The sequence below is a fragment of the Hemiscyllium ocellatum genome, chromosome 1, assembly GCF_020745735.1.
Source record: "Hemiscyllium ocellatum isolate sHemOce1 chromosome 1, sHemOce1.pat.X.cur, whole genome shotgun sequence".
Lineage (NCBI taxonomy): Eukaryota > Metazoa > Chordata > Chondrichthyes > Orectolobiformes > Hemiscylliidae > Hemiscyllium > Hemiscyllium ocellatum.
Genome location: NC_083401.1, coordinates 18,731,858 through 18,748,748, shown reverse-complemented (window position 1 = coordinate 18,748,748; position 16,891 = coordinate 18,731,858). Strand labels below are relative to the sequence as shown.

The 16,891-nt window shown below is 43.1% G+C and overlaps 1 protein-coding gene across 2 annotated transcripts in view; it reads left to right on the top strand.

Moving 5' to 3' along the window:
* LOC132824791 (dedicator of cytokinesis protein 2-like) overlaps positions 1 to 16,891 on the top strand; it is a 1,235,709-nt gene that overhangs the window by 284,168 nt on the left and 934,650 nt on the right. For both annotated transcript variants that reach the window (XM_060839646.1, XM_060839560.1), the window contains exon 20: positions 16,278 to 16,367. In XM_060839646.1, coding sequence (XP_060695629.1) covers positions 16,278 to 16,367 — 90 coding nt within the window. The remainder of the gene's footprint in view (positions 1 to 16,277; positions 16,368 to 16,891) is intronic.

Sequence of the window (16,891 nt, the reverse complement as noted above, 5' to 3'; positions counted from 1 at the left end):
TTTCTAATGTAATAGACCCACTAATTGCGCCAGGACCTTTTATAGTCAATTCAGGTAGAAAAGTAACATTTAGTTTACAGAGCACAAAAGTTGTTGCAGATTCAAGGACATGCTTATCAGCTTTGTGTGTTGATGAGAGAACGGTGATGCAATCAATCAAGCGTGAATATTCACAAAAGTGCTGACTGGCACTCACAGTGACACTCCGTAACTCCAGTTATAGCTTAGTTCAGTCAGGAGCTGCAGTGTGGATTATCAGCTGGTTTATCGAGATGATGGAAAAGCATACCTACAGGGTTTTCATTGTTGTTGTTCTGTGCCATCTGTCTCTGTATTTCTCCAAGAAATTTTAAGAAGGCAGATTTGCAATTTGGAAGGTCACCGAATCCTCTATGACTGTGAAGGCATGGGTGGTGGGAGGAGGGATGGAAGGATGCTCAATTCTAAAATGGATTTCAATCATTGAATCTTAGAGCTCAGAGCTCAGACAGAGACCATTTGGCCCAATATCTTTGTGCCGGCTCTCAGTGACAGAAACTTTTCCAATTCCCCCACCCCCACCCCACCCTTTTCTCTGCCTCCACGCTAATTTACTCTTCAGTAAGTTAATCAATTTTCATTTGAAAGTCTGATTGAGTGGGCCTCAACCAAACTCTCAGGCCATTCATTCCAGATGCTGACCATTCATAAAGTCACACAGAACCGAAACAGACCCTGGGGTTCAACCAGTCCATAATCTCAAACTAAACTAGTCCCATCCGCCAATGCTTGGCCCATATCCCTCCAAATGTTTCTTATCCAAATGTCTTTTCAATATTGTAACTGTACTCACATTAGCTAGGTCTTCGAGAAGTTATTTCCACCACGAACCACTCTGTGTGTAAAAAAAAAGTATCTTGTGTCTTTTTTAACTCTTCCTCCTCTCACCTTAAATTTGTGCCCCTCATCTTGAAATCCCCCATCCTCAGAAAAAGATATCTGCCATTCACCCTAACTATACCCCTCATGACTTTGTAATCCTCTATAAGGTCACCTACACTCCTAAACTCCATTGGAAAATGTCACAGCCTATCCAGCATCTGCTTACAACCCAAACCCTCCATTATTGGCAACATCCTGGTAAATCTCTTCTGAATCCTCTCCAGCTTCATAACATCCTTCCTATAACAGGGAGACCAGAGCTGGACACAGTACTTCAGCATAGACCTCACCAATGTCCTATACAACTTCAACATAATGTCCCATCTCCTATACTCATAGGTCTGAGCGTTGAAGGCAAATATGCTAAACGCCTTTTTAACCACCCTGTCTACATGTGATGCAAACTTCAAAGAATTATGTACCTAAACTCCGAGGTCTCTCTCTGTTCTACAGCACTATCCAAGGCCCTACATTAATAGTATAAGTTTTTCCTTCACCTTCTGAATGTTCCTCCTCATGTTACATAGCCATTTGCAAGGGGGTGATGTGCACTGAGAATCTGAATGTATTGTACCAGGCATATTGGTCTTTGAATCAGAAGATGATGTGTTCAGTCCTCACCCTAGATACCAACATTAGGTTAAATATTCCCAATGCAATTCAACTACCTGTTTCAGATGAGTAACTCAATTGGGACCTATCAGCTTCTCAGGAGGAACTTAAAAATCTCACCATACTAGTTTGCTGAGAACTAGGGCGTTCTCCTCCAGGGTCCTGCCCAACATTTGTTCCCCCATATGCATCACTTAAAAGGGATTATTTGATCATCTGTGCTGTTTGGAACTGATGCCCAATGAAAATTTACTCTGAGCTTCCAAAACTTCAGATGCATTTTAAAGCAAAGGTAGATAGATTCTTGATTACTGAGACATTGAAGTGCAGAAATTTAGACTTGAGGTTAAAATCAGATCAACCACAATTTCATTAAATGCTCAAGGGGCCAGCTGAAAAAACAGAGTCAAAGGGCCGAATGGCCTACAATTATGTTGGTAACTCTTCAAGAGTAGTTCCATCTGCTACAAAGTGCTCTGGGTCCTGAGGCTGTGCAAGGTATTGGAAAAGAGGCTCAGTGTTTAGTACCGGTGCCTCTCAGCGCACAAAACCCAGGTTCAATTCCAGCCTTGGGTGACTGTCTGTGTGGAGTTTGCACATTCTCCCCATGTCTGCGTGGGTTCCCTCTGGGTGCTCCGATTTCCTCCCATTGTCCAAAGATGTGCAGGCCAGGTGGATTGGCCATGATAAATTACCCCATAATATCCAGGGATGTGTAGGTTAGGTGGATTGGCTGTAGGAAATACAGGATTTCAGGGGTATAGGGTAGAGGTAGGGGAGGTGGATTGCTGTTCAGCAGGATGCAGAATGGCCTGCTTTCTCACGGTAGGGATTTTGTGAAGTACTCTTAGGTCAAATGAAGCTCAGGTTAGAAGCTGGATAAATCTCCTTCAGTCCAGCGGTACCAATGTACTTCAGCTCCTGCCTCTGTAGATGTAATTCGTGATGCCGTCGATATCCTGTTTACTCCACCAAGTGTGGAATACTTAAATGTATCGTTGCAAAGCCCACCACACCTCTTTTAAATCTCATCTGCCCATTCACTTCCATTTTATTTTATTGGAACTAGTGCTGAAAGAAGAAATATGAGCTTCCTCTTTAGAGATTGAACGTTATGGGTTTATTAACCAGAAGGAGCTTTGTGTTCTGTTCCCAAGCTTCAGTCAAAGAGATACTGCTTCTTCATTGTGATGATAAATATCACAAGTGACATTAAACCACAAACAGGGTTTTCTTTCAATAATGAAAGCTAAGGTCAGGAATTGACAGATATTAAAACAAAAACTGCTGGAGAAACTCAGGTGATGTGGCAGCCTCCATGGGGAGAGAGAAATCAGAGTTTTCGGTTCAGGTTCAGTCACACACGTTTCGAACCCTGTCCTTCAGTTCTAATTTCAGGCATCCTCAGTTCTTTTGGTTTTTAATTGATAGACATTGTTTGCTCTCCACGCTCCCAGCCCCTCCCTGACTGCCAAGCTCTGTGTTCCAAGAGCTTTATCTGGAAGTTGGATCATGTGGTAGGTTTTCCTGAGCTAGTACATCATTTTCTGAAATGAGCTCAGATGCCAACGGAAACACAAACATGGAAAACTGCATTGAAATTTAAGCACAAAGAGTTATAGAGTCATACAGCATGGAAACAGATCCTTCGGTCCAACCTTAATCCCAAACTAAACTAGTCCCACCTGCCTACTCCTGGTCCATATCCCTCCAAACCTTTCCTATTCGTGTACTTATCCGAGACTGTTCGACCCATCTGCCCTTGTTAATGATTGTCCATACACCACAGAGTAAAAAGTGAGGTCTGCAGATGCTGGAGATCAGAGCTGAAAATGTGTTGCTGGTTAAAGCACAGCAGGTTAGGCAGCATCCAAGGAACAGAAAATTCGACGTTTCGGGCCAGAGCCCGATGAAGGGCTCTGGCCCGAAACGTCGAATTTCCTGTTCCTTGGATGCTGCCTAACCTGCTGTGCTTTAACCAGCAACACATTTTCAGCATACACCACAGATACCTTCTGCTATTCTTATCCATCTTACCTTCATATCCTTTTATTCTTTTCCCTTTTATCTGCTGATCTTGTTTCCCATTAATTGCTTCTATACTGTCTGCCTCAGTTAGTCTGTGTGGCTGTGAGTTCTACATTGTCACCATAAGCTTTATAAAGAAATACGTTTCTTCTGAATTCCCTACTGGATATGTTAGTGACTATCTAACATGTACGGCCCTAGGTTTTGTAGGAGAAAACATTTTCTTTGTTTTTCTCATAACACCTTTTTTTAAAACGCATTCATTGGATGTGGCTGTCACTCCCTAGACAAGCAGTTATTCCGATCCCTAATTGTTTTCAAGAAGTGGTGGTGAGGTGCCATTTTGCTCCATTTGTAGACCCAGAATTCCGTTCAGAGAGGGAGTTCCAGTATGTTAACCTCATTCCTGATGAATGGCTTTTGCCTGAAACATCAGTTCTCCTGCTCCTCAGATGCTGTCTTACCTGTGCTTTTCCAGCACCATACTCTCAACTCTGATCTGCAATCCTCACTTTCTCCTAGTTCCAGTATGTTAACCAAGCAACAGCGAAGGAATGGTTACATAGAACATAGAACATATGTGCAGAACAGGTCCTTTGGCCCTCAATGTTGTGCCGACTTGTGAACTCATCTAAGCTCATCTCCCTACACAATCCCATCATAATCCATGTGTTTATCCAAGGATGATTTAAATCTCCCTAATGTGCCTGAATTAACTAAATTGGCAGGCAGGGCATTCCATGCCCTTACCACTCTTAGCAAAGAAACTGCCTCTGGCATCTGTCTTAAATCTGTCACCCCGCAATTTGTAGTAAAGCCCCTCTGTACAAGCTGATGTCATCATTCTAGGAAAAAGACTTTCACTGTTTACCCTATCTAATCCTCTGATCATCTAGTACGTCTCTATCAAATCCCCTGTTAGTCTTCTTCTTTCCAATGAGAACAGACCCAAATCTCTCAGCCTTTCCTCCAGACCAGGCAGAATAGGGGGCGGCACGGTGGCACAGTGGTTAGCACTGCTGCCTTACAGCGCCTGTAGACCCGGGTTCAATTCCCGACTCAGGCGACTGACTGTGTGGAGTTTGCACGTTCTCCCCGTGTCTGCGTGGGTTTCCTCCGGGTGCTCCGGTTTCCTCCCACAGTCACAAAGATGTGCAGGTCAGGTGAATTGGCCAGGCTAAATTGCCCGTAGTGTTAGGTAAGGGGTAAATGTAGGGGTATGGGTGGGTTGCGCTTCGGCGGGTCGGTGTGGACTTGTTGGGCCGAAGGGCCTGTTTCCACACTGTAAGTCTAATCTAATCCTGGTAAATCTCCTCTGCACCTTTTCCAATGCTTCCACATCCTTCCTGAAATATGGCGACCAGAACTGTACACAATAAGCCAAGGGCGGCTGCATTAGCGTTTCGTATAGTTGCAGCATGACATTACGGCTCCGGAACGCTCCTCTTCCAATAAAACCAAACACATCATACGCCTTCTTAACAGCACTATCAACCTGGGTGGCAACTTTCAGGGATCTATGTACACGGACTCCAAGATCTCTCTGCACATCCATACTGCCAAAAATCTTTCCATTGACCCAGTATTCTGCCTTCCTGCTATTCTTCCCAAAGTGCATCACCTCACGTTTAGCTGCATTGAACTCCATTTGCCACCTCTCAGCCCAATTCTGCAGTTTATCCAAGTCCTCCTGCAACCTGTAACATTCTTCTAAACTGTCCACTACTCCACCGATTTTAGTGTCATCTGCAAATTCACTAATCCATCCACCTATGCTTGCGTCTAAGTCATTTATAAAAATGACAAACAGCAGTGGTCCCAAAACAGAATCCTTGTGGCACACCACTAGTAATCAGACTTCACACTGAAATTTTCCATCAACCACCACTGCTGGCCTTCTTACAGAAAGCCAGTTTCTAATCCAAACTGCAAAATTACCTTCAGTCCCATACCTCTGCATTTTCTCCAACAGCCTACCACATGGGACCTTATCAAAAGCTTTTCTGAAGTCCATGTATACCACATCAACTGTCCTACCCTCATCCACATGCTTGGTCACCTTCTCAAAAAAACTCAATGAGGTTTGTGAGACATGACCTGCCCTTGTTGAGATCATGTCAACTATCTGAAATCAAATTGTTGCTTGCTAGATGATTATAAATCCTATCTCTTATAATCCTTTCCAAAACTTTTCCCACAACAGATGTAAGGCTCACTTGTCTATAATTACCTGGGTCATCTCTACTGCCCTTCTTAAACAAGGACACAGCATTTGCAATCTTCTCGTACTAAACCTGTAGACAATATTTCTGAATCAGGACGGTGAGTGGCTTAATGGTGTTACCATCACTGAATCCCACACTATCAAAATCCTGCAGGTTACCATTGACCATAACTCAACTGGACTCCACATAAGCACAGTGGTTACAAGAACAGGTCAGAGGGTAGGAATACTGCAGCAAGTAACTAACCACCTGACTCCCTAAAGCCTGTCCAACATGTAGAAAGCACAAGTTAGGATTGTGATGGAATACTCCCCACTTACCTGGATGGATGCAGCTCCGACTGCACTCAAGAAGCTCAACACCATCCAGGATAAAGTAGAATAGAATAGCAATTTATTGTCACATGTATTTTTACAAATACAGTGAAAAGTTTTATGAGCTGCCATATCATGGCACCTAAATTAATGACAGGAACTGTAAATAACAAGAAGAAAAAGTAAAAGTTCATCACAGTTCAATTAATGACTCCTGGATTCAGGGTACACTCCGGGCAAAGACCACAATGCCCCCTTGGTTGGCACTACATTCACAAGTATTCGCTCCGTCCACCACTCAGTAGCAGCAGTGTACAAGATGCACTGCAGAAATTCACCAAAGATCCTCAGACCTTCCAAACTTGCATCAACTTTCATGTAGAAGGACCAGGGCAGCAGATACAAGGGGACACCATCACCTGCAAGTTCCCTTCCAAACTACTCCCCATCCTGACTTGAAAATATATTGCTGTCCCTTGAGTGCCACTGGGTCAAAATGGTGAAATTTGAATTCAATATAAAAATTTAGATATGACTATGTAACTACTGTTGATTGTTGTGAAAACCTATAGGGTTCAGTAATGTCATTTCAGGAAGGAAAACTGTCATCCTTACCTGTTCAGGCCTACAGTGGCTCCAACCCCACAGCAATGTGGTTGTCTCTTAGCTGCCCTTTGGGCAATTAGGGATGGGTAATAAATGCTGGCCTAGGTAGAGATGCTTCATCCCATTAACAATTAAATGAAAATAGTGACTCAGGAATCCAGTGGTTGAAGGTTTAATTTAACTATGCCATTACAATGCCTTTCCTCATTCATAATTACCTTGTGACAAATAATTACGAAAATAGGAAAATTCTTGAGTCATTTAGGCCTGTGATGTTTGGCAATTTGCACACTTGTGTTTCTAAAAATTAATTAAATTGAGGTATTACATTCTTAAGCTCGATTAAGATTGTATGTTTAATAGCAACCCAAAGCACTGTAGGTTATGGGATGCAAATAAATCATTTTGGATTGTGTTATGTAAGTACTGAATCCTAATTAAACTGAAGGAAGTTACAAATTGGACAAACCGCTTCTGAATCCCACTCTTATCATTCCTGCGTTTGAAATGAACAAATTTGGTACTTCAAGTAAACCCAAAAGCATATCCTGGTGAGTGCTTCTACACATGAATATCAATATTGCTGTCACCAAGCAAGCACTTACTGTTGTGCATCTAATGGATATACATTCAAATGGGTATACCCTTAAAAGATTAATCTGGGGAGATAGTTGGACTGCAGCAGTTCAAGAAGGCAGCTTACTCCACCACCTTCTTAAGGGAACTGGAGTCAGGTAATAAATGCTGGCCCAGCCAATGACTCCATATTCCATAAATGAATAAAAAAAAAGCAAATTGCAGAGGAGTTAAACAAATATTTTGTATCAGTCTTATATTCTGATAGATGAAATATACTTCTAAAACACCATTAATGCTCAAGAATATAGGGAAGTAATTAAATATGATTAGATTGGATTACTTAAAATGTGGTAACAGGTCCTTCGGCCCAGCAAGTCCCTCCGACCCTCCGAAGACCAACCCACCCAGACCCATTCCCCTACACTTACCCCTTCACCTAACACTATGGGCAATTTAGCATGGCCAATTCACCTAACCTGCACATTTTTGTACTGTGGGAGGAAAGCAGAGCATCCAGAGGAAACCCACACAGACACGGGGAGAATGTGCAAACTCCACACAGACAGTTGCCTGCGGTGGGAATTGAACCCAGGTCTCTGGCACTGTGAGGCAGCAGTGCTAACTACTGTGCCACCATGCATTCCAATATCATTGCCATCACTAAAGACATAATATTAGACAAACTGATAGGGTCAAAGGCAGATAAGTTCCCTGGTCCTGATGGTTTGCATTCAAGGATGGTAGCTGCAGCAATCATGGATGCATTAGTTGTAATTTTCCAAAAATTCCTAGATTCGGGAGCAGTATCCAAGGATTGGAAAACTGCCAGTGTGACACCCCTTTTTCAAAAGGAAGGGAGGCAAAAAGTGGTGAATTATAGAATGATGAGCCTCAGGCATTATTGAAAAACTTTCAAAATCAATGATTAAAGAAGCAACAACTGAACATTTAGAAAATCATAATCTGATCAAGCAGAGTCAGCAGGACTCCATGAAAAGGAAATTGTATTTGACTAATTTATGAGAGTTTTTCAAGGAAGTCTTAACCAGAGTCCATAGAGGAGAACTAGTAGAACTTTAAATGGGGCGTTTGCCCCTCACAAAAGTTTACATCATAAGATAAGAGCCAATGGTGTTGGAGGTAACATATTGGCATGGATAGATAATTGGCTAATGGGCAGGAAATGGGATTAGGGGTAATGGGTTCTTTTTCAGGTTTGCAGAGATCAGTGCTCAGATCACTACTGTTTACAATATATATTAATGGCTTGGAGGAAGGAAGTGAATATATTGCAGCTGAATTTGCAAATGTCACAAAAATAGGCGGAAAGGTAATTTGCCAGAGAGGTGTGAATACAGAGAAATATTGAGAAATTAAGTAAGTGGGCAAAAAATTTGCAAATGGAGTATAATGTGGGAAAAAGGGAAGTTATTCATTGTGGAAAGGAGAACACAAGAACAGAATATTATGTAAATGGAGAAAAACTGCAGAAAGCTGCAACACAGAGGGACTGGGGGCACTTGTGCATGAAACACAGAAAGCTAGCACACAGCAGGTCATCAGGAAGGCTAATGGAATGTGAGCTGGAGTATAAGAGTTGGGAAGTCTTACTGCAACTGTACAAGGTGCTGGTGAGACCACACGAGGAGCACTGTGAGCAGGTTTGGTCCCCTTATTTAAGGATAGATATCATTTCACTGGAGGCAGTTCAGAAAAGTTTACTGGGATGATCCACGCTATGGGGGGATTGCTTATGAGCAATGATGACTGTCTTTCATGGAAGGAAACCTGCCATCCTCACCTGGTCTGGGCCACATGTGACTCGAGACCCACTGCAATGTGATTGACTCTCAACTGTCCTCCAAAATGGTTGACCAAGCCACTCAGTTCAGGAGCAGGTAGTGGCAGGCAATAAATGCTGGTCAGCCAGCGACTTCCATCTCAGAAGTGATTAGAAGGAAAGGGGTTGGAAATCTAGTGAGGAAAATGAGGAGATCACATTGATTCTTAAGGGGGCTGACAGGGTAAGTGCTGTGGGGATGTTTCCCCTCATGGGAAAGTCTAGGACTAAAGGGCATAGTCTCAGAATAAAGTGACACCAATTTAAGACTGAAATGAGGAAGAACTTCTCTCAGGGGGGTTGAGTCTTTGGAACACCTTGCCACAGACAATTCTAGGGGTAAATGCTTGTGTATATTTAAGGCTGAGATACATAAATTCTTGATCTGCTGGGGAATCAAGGGTTACGTGGTAAAAGCAAGAATCAGGAGCTGAACAATGTTGGATCAGCCATGATCCTACTGAATGGTGCGGCAGGCTTGAGGGGTCAAATGGCCTACTCCTAGTCCTATTTCTAATGATCCTCACTTTTGAGGGATGTTATATATATATGCAGCACCTAGCCCGGCTTATTTTCTTTCAAACAGAGAGGGCTCCTGAGCTTGTTGATGGAGACATTCAGGATTATGAGGTGTTTTGATGAATAAGAAGAAACTTCCCACTCATGGAATAGTTGATAATCAGAGGTCACAAGTTGGCAAAAAATGTGCAAAAGATAATTGGCAAAAGTTGTGTCATGACACTCTGGCCTGCACCAAATTTTGTTTGATTGTATTCCTGTGAAGCGCTGTGGACATTTTGTAAGGTTAAAGAATGCAGTTTGTCACTGTCGATGTGCCCACGATGGTATTAGGTGGAGAATCCTAGAGTGTGTATCAAATGAGGATAATGGATAATGTGGAGTGAAACATTGATGGTGTTCCAATGCCATATTAAACCTAACCTTAAAACTCTCATTTCCCAGTGTATACATGGAATAGGAACTATTCTCATGATTCATTGCACCATATCTGCTCCATTACAGTTGATAGACAGGGAAATACTGAGGAACATTATTGAATTGCACTTCATTTTCCATATTTATACAAAGATGCAGATACAGCTGTGATTTCACATCTTGCCATATTACTGTGAACTGATATGTAAGTGAATATGCACTATTCCTTGGACTGAGCCTGAGCTAATGCAGCGCTGACTATATGCTGTCCCTTGTGCTAGGCTAATCTCTTTGCTACCTTCTCTCCACCCTGGAGGCTTCCTGCCTCTATTCCTGATGAAGGACTTTTGCCCGAAACGTCGATTTTCCTGCTCCTCGGATGCAGCCTGACCTGCTATGCTTTTCCAGCACCACTGTGATCTAATCTGATCTAAGAACGAGTGTATGCTGGGCTGACACAGGATTGATTATACACTATTCCTTATACTGTGATTAAAACTAATGTGTGAGTAAGTACACCTTTCCTGGATGGGAATAGCTCCGACAACACTCAAAAAGTTTGACACCATTCAGGCCAAAGCAACCCATTCAATTGGTGTTGCATCCACAAGCATCCACTACCTTCACCACTGACACTCAGGAGCAGCAGTGTGCACCATCTATAAGATACTCTACAGAAATTCAGCTAGGCTCCTAATTCACAACACCTTCCAAATCCATGACCACTATAATTTAAATCCTAGGATAAGAGCAGCAGATATATGGGAACACCATCATCTGTGAGTTTCCCTCGTAACCTCTCAGCATCCTCAGTTTGAAATATTGTAAATATAAGACTGAATGTTTCCCAGCACAGGTGAAATAGAGGTTACAGCTGCCTCTATCCCACACATAGGAAATAAATGGCAATCAAATATGCAGAATAATTATCCCATCATGCTGATTGATGATACGACTCAATAAAAATGTCAAATAAAATAAGGATTCAAGTAAGGGCATTGAATTAATATCAGAAAAGCTATTGTTAACTTGAGGTGCCTCTTGAACACTGTCATTTCAACAGTGTATGCATTTAATCAGCACCATCATTCTGCCAGGCTCAATAACTTGTTGCAAACAACATCACCTGGTAAAGACTCGTGTATATCCAGCTCCATTACATTGTCAAACTTAGTAACTCTTCCTGGTCAACACCTTGCTGTAATGATTATCTCACTATCCATCTGGTTCCCTCACTCTGTCAGGATCATTAACTCATCCTAGCTTGCACTTCTCCCAATGACTGATGTTGATTCAGCACCATCATTTTGCCAGACTTATTGCATCCAGTTCCTTTTGATAATAAGTGATGTTAATTTCTCTTCCTTGTGCTGTCCAGTTGAGTAATCTCCACTACCCTTGGTTTACTCAACATATCTATTCCTGATGAAGGGCTTATGCTCGAAACGTCGAATTCTCTATTCCTGAGATGCTGCCTAACCTGCTGTGCTTTGACCAGCAACACATTTGCAGCTGTGATCTCCAGCATCTGCAGACCTCATTTTTTACTCAACATATCTCTCTTGATTTAATGCTGCTCTTTCAAATTCTCAGAATCACTTCCAATCAACCTTCTCAGTTAATGATTGAATCCATAATGAGAGAAATCCAATTTCCGTATGTCGTCAAGTTTTAATCTTTATTAAGTCAATATCCCAGTTTGAGAACTGTATTCCTAGAATATCCATAGAATCCCTAAATGCGGAAAAGGGCCATTCAGGCCATCAAGTCTTCACAAATTCTTTGAGGGGCATCCCATCCAGATCCAGCCCCAGCACCCCACCCCCCACCCCCCACCCCAATCTAACAATATAACTCTGCATTCCCCATGGCTAACCCACCAAGCCTGCACATCCCCAGACACAAAAGGACAATTTAGCATGGCCAATCCACCTAACCTGCACGTCTTTGGACTGTAAGCGGAAACCAAGGTGGCCAGAGGAAACCCACACAGACACAGGGAGAATGTACAAACTCCACACAGACAGTCACCCAAGTCTGGGATTGAACCCAGGTCCCTGGCACTGTGAGGCAGCAGTGCTAACCACTGAGCCACCATGCCACTTTTAATTCCCTCCTTCAGAGTATTGATCCACATTAGCTTTCTGATGTAACGTTCTGTGTTATTGCCTACTGTTCAAGATCAGTAGAGACCTGGGCAGATTTGTTAGGGAAAATCTGTACCCTTTGTTGGAAGTATCAAGGACCAGACGGTCGAAATTCCAGGTGGTTTGATGAAGAAGATAAGTTAGCAAAATTGTAGTGGCTCTTTCTGTCTCCCACTGGGGCTCATAATCCAGACAGCCGCTTCTGTGTGCTGTGCCACGTGAGTGAGTGATGCAGTGTTAGAGATGCTGTTTTTCAAGTGAGCTATCCCTGAGGAGGACACAAAAGATCTCATTTTTTTTTTGGAAGAAGAGTAGAAGGACTCTCCTCGGTGTCCTGCCCAATACTTAGCCGTCACCAATGTCACTAAAAAAGATACATGTTATGTATTGTATGCATTGGCGGAATGTTGTTGACTCAAGTTATCGACTGTGTTTCCTCCATGACAATAGTAAAATGTTGGGATGCGGAATGGATGCTTAAATTAGATTAGATTAGATTACTTACAGTGTGGAAACAGGCCCTTCGGCCCAACAAGTCCACACCGACCCGCCGAAGCGCAACCCACCCATACCCCTACATTTACCCCTTGACCTAACACTACGGGCAATTTAGCATGGCCAATTCACCTGACCTGCACATCTTTGGACTGTGGGAGGAAACCGGAGCACCCGGAGGAAACTGGGTGTTCAATGTTCAAAGGCAACAGCTGCATTTGATAATACCTCATTGAGATGCTTTAGAACTCCCTGAGACTGTGAATGCAACTCATTTTTTCTGATACCTAGAATTGAGATGAACAGAAATTCCTTCTAGGTTCCCCCTTCCACCATCATGTAAAATTCCCATTCCTGCATGACCTCATCCAGAATTCATAGAACCTTGTTGTTTAAACAATATGGCCATCAAATAAAGTTCACAAAATAAGTGCAAAGTGATTGTTTTTGCAAACTTGGGATTATAAGGATAAGTAGACTTGAGGGACTTGAGGCTGTTTACAAGACCTCACCACGTCATGTACAACTTCAACATAATGTCTCAACTCTGATACTCAAAGATCTGGGCAGTAAATGCAAGCGTGCTAAAACACCTTCTTAACCACTCTGTATCTACATGACGCAAACTTCAAGCCTTTACTGCCGTTCAATAAAATCATGGTTGGTCAACACTTGAATGCCTTTTAATTGCTTTATTCCCATACCTTTAACATGACTGGTAATCAAAAACCAATCTCTAGAGTCATAGAATCATACAGCATGGAAACAGACCCTTTGGTCCAACTAGTCCATGCCAACCATAATCACACAGTAAACCAGTCTGACTTGCCTGTGCTAGGCCCATATCCCTCCAAACATATACTGATCTAAATGTATTTTAAACATTGTAACCCGCATCCACCACTTCTTTTGGAAGTTCCTTCCACAAATGAACAACATTCTGCATAAATTGTCCCTCGTGTTTATCTTAAATCTCTCTCCTCTCACCTTAAAAATATGCCCTCCAGTCTTGAAATGCCCCCAAACTAAGGAAAAGACAGCTGCCATTTATCTTATCTATACCCGTTGTGATTTTATAAACGTCTTAAGGTCATCTCTCAGTCTCCTATGCTCCAGTGAAAAAGTCCCTGCCCATCCAGCCTGCCCATATAATTCAAGCCCTTCAGAACAGGCAACATTCTGCTAAATCTCTTCGGAATCCTCTCGCTTAATAACATTCTTCCAATAGCAGGGAGACCAGAACTGGACACAGTACTCCAGAATAGACCTCACCACGTCCTGTACAACTTCAACATAATGTCTCAACTCCGATACTCAAAAGATCTGGACAGTATAGTCAAGCGTGCTAAACACCTTAACCACTCTGTGTATATATGACACAAACTTCAAAGACTCCCATACCTGAACCCCAAGGTGTCCCTGTTATACAACACTACCCACTAAGGCCCTACTTTTAATAGTATAAATCTTGCATAACTTGTATAACTCTGGTTTAAATATATTCAAAGACTAAGCTTCCACGGCATTCTGGTTCAGTGAATTCCAACCCAAAAGGTGACAAATGGAGTTTAATGCAGAAAAGTGTGAGTTAATTCACTTTGGAAGGAGTAACAGGAATACAGAGGATTGGGCTAATGGTTAGATCCTCGGCAGTGTGGATGAGCAGAGAGATCTCGGTGTCCATGTACATAGATCCCTGATAGGTTGATAGGGTTGTTCAGAAGGTGTACAGTGGGTTAGCTTTTATTGGTAGAGGGATTGAATTTCAGAGCCATGAGGTCATGTTGCAGCTGTACAAAACTCTGGTGTGGCCGCACTTGGAGTATTGCATACAGTTCTGGTCACCGCATTATAAGAAGGATGTGGAAGCATTGGAAAGGGTGCACAAGAATTTTATCAGGATGCTGCCTGGTATAGAGGGAAGGTCTGCTGAGGACTTGAGGCTGTTTTCATTAGAGAGAAGAAGGTTAAGAGGTGACTTAATAGAGAGATTTTTTTTATTTCAAAAATATACTTTATTCATAAAATATTTGATACACTGTACATTTGGTAATGCCATACATATGTCAACATTTACATACACAGCTCAGAATTTTCATTTTTACATACAGATCTGTGCATTTCTCACTCACATATTGAGCTGAGGCGTCAGCAGAGCCCAAATGACTGCAGGGCCCCCTGATCTTCTTTAGACAGGCAGATGTTAAACGGTGGTCTTTCCCCACCGCGCCTTGGCGGCAGCTGCCCCAAGCTTCAGCGCGTCCCTCAACACGTAGTCCTGGACCTTGGAATGTGCCAGTCTGCAACACTCTGTCAGGGTCAACTCCTTCAGCTGGAAGATCAACAGGTTTTGGACCACCCAGAGAGCGTCCTTCACCGAGTTGATGATCCTCCAGGCGCAGTTGATGTTCGTCTCGGTGTGCGTCCCGGGGAACAGGCCGTAGAGCACGGAGTCCCGCGTCACGGCGCTGCTCGGGACGAACCTCGACAAATACCACTGCATTCCTCTCCAGACTTCCTCTGCATAGGCACATTCCAGAAGGAGGTGTGTGACAGTGTCTTCCCCCCCGCAGCCACTTCGAGGGCAGCGTGCGGTGTGGCTGAGAGTCCGGGCGTGCATAAATGATCTCACAGGTAGAGCCCTTCTCACCACCAGCCAAGCCATGTCTTGGTGCTTGTTGGAAAGTTCTGGCGATGAGGTATTCTGCCAAATTGCTTTGACAGTCTGCTCAGGGAACCACTCGACAGGATCCACCCTCTCCTTTTCCCGAAGGATCTCAAGGATGCTACGTGCTGACCACTTCCTGATGGACTTGTGGTCAAAGGTGTTTTTCTTCAAAAATTTCTCCACGAAGGACAGGTGGTACGGAACAGTCCAACTACTCAGAGCGTTCCGCGGCAGCGAGGCCAGGCCCATCCTTCGCAACACAGACTTAATAGAGAGATACAACATGATTAGATAGGGTGGACAGTGAGAGCATTTTTCCCTGGATGGTGATAGCTAGCATGAGGGAACATAGCTTTAAATTAAGGGTGATAGATATAGGGCAGATGTCAGAGGTCGTTTTTTTTTCTTCAGAGAGTGGTAAGTGCATGGAATGCCCTACAGTAGTAGAGACTCGCCAACTTTAAAGACATTTAAATGGTCATCGGATAAATATGTAGATGATAGTGGAATAGTGTTGGCTTCTGATTGGTTCCACAGGTCAGTGTGACATTGAGAGCCTGTACTGTGCTGTATTGTTCTATATTCTAACCCAAACCCTAACCCCAACCCTAACCCTCCTCCAAATAAACTACATTTTCCTGATTCACTTCTAATTAGAATCCACCCTATTTGTGAATTGTGCCTCTTGGTTCTAGATCTCTGACCAGGCAAAGCACCTTACCTGTGTCTATCCCGCTGAGCCTGTTTTTGTACGTACTTCTGTAGGTTTATGAAATGTTGACATGCTTGTGCTTTTCACTATGGTGAGTGGAAATTCTTCAAATGTCGATAAGTCAAATCGACCAATTCAAAAGGAGAAGTCATTAGGTTAGCACTAACGCCATGTTTCTTCCTTTGTGTCTGCAGTTCCTTCAAGATACGCTGGATGCTCTCTTCAGTATCATGATGGAGTTTTCGAATAACAACACGTACGATAAGCTGGTGTTTGATGCCTTGGTAAGACGTCAGTCGCTCTGTCTATTGTTGCTTTGTGTGTTCTGTCAAAACGACATGATGGCACCATGGACTGTTTAGCAGGGGTTGAGGGAAGGGCAGAAATTCTGTTTGGTCATGTTGTTATTGTTTTTGATTGAATTTTAACTGAGATCCGCATAATCCCATATAAAATGGCTGTGAAATTTTAAATGCAAATTACATGCATCACGGATCCGCTTTCTTCCATTCTCAGTGCACGTGCATGTAAAGAGAAAAGTGCCAGAGAAAGTTTCCACTGACATGACTATCCCTTCTCACAGGGTGGAAGAGCTGCTGTGGGGAGTCTTTGCTATTGTTCTTGGGTCTTCAGCTAACGTGGGGCTGGTGCTTTAGGGTGAACAGGTGCAATTGAGTACCGACTGACTGACCCTTTCCATATAGGGGTGACTCAGTTGGCTAGATGGCTGGTTTGCGATGCAGGGAGGTGCCGACAGTGTGGGTTCAATTCCCACACCATCTCCGGTCATCTTCTCAACCCCTCCCCT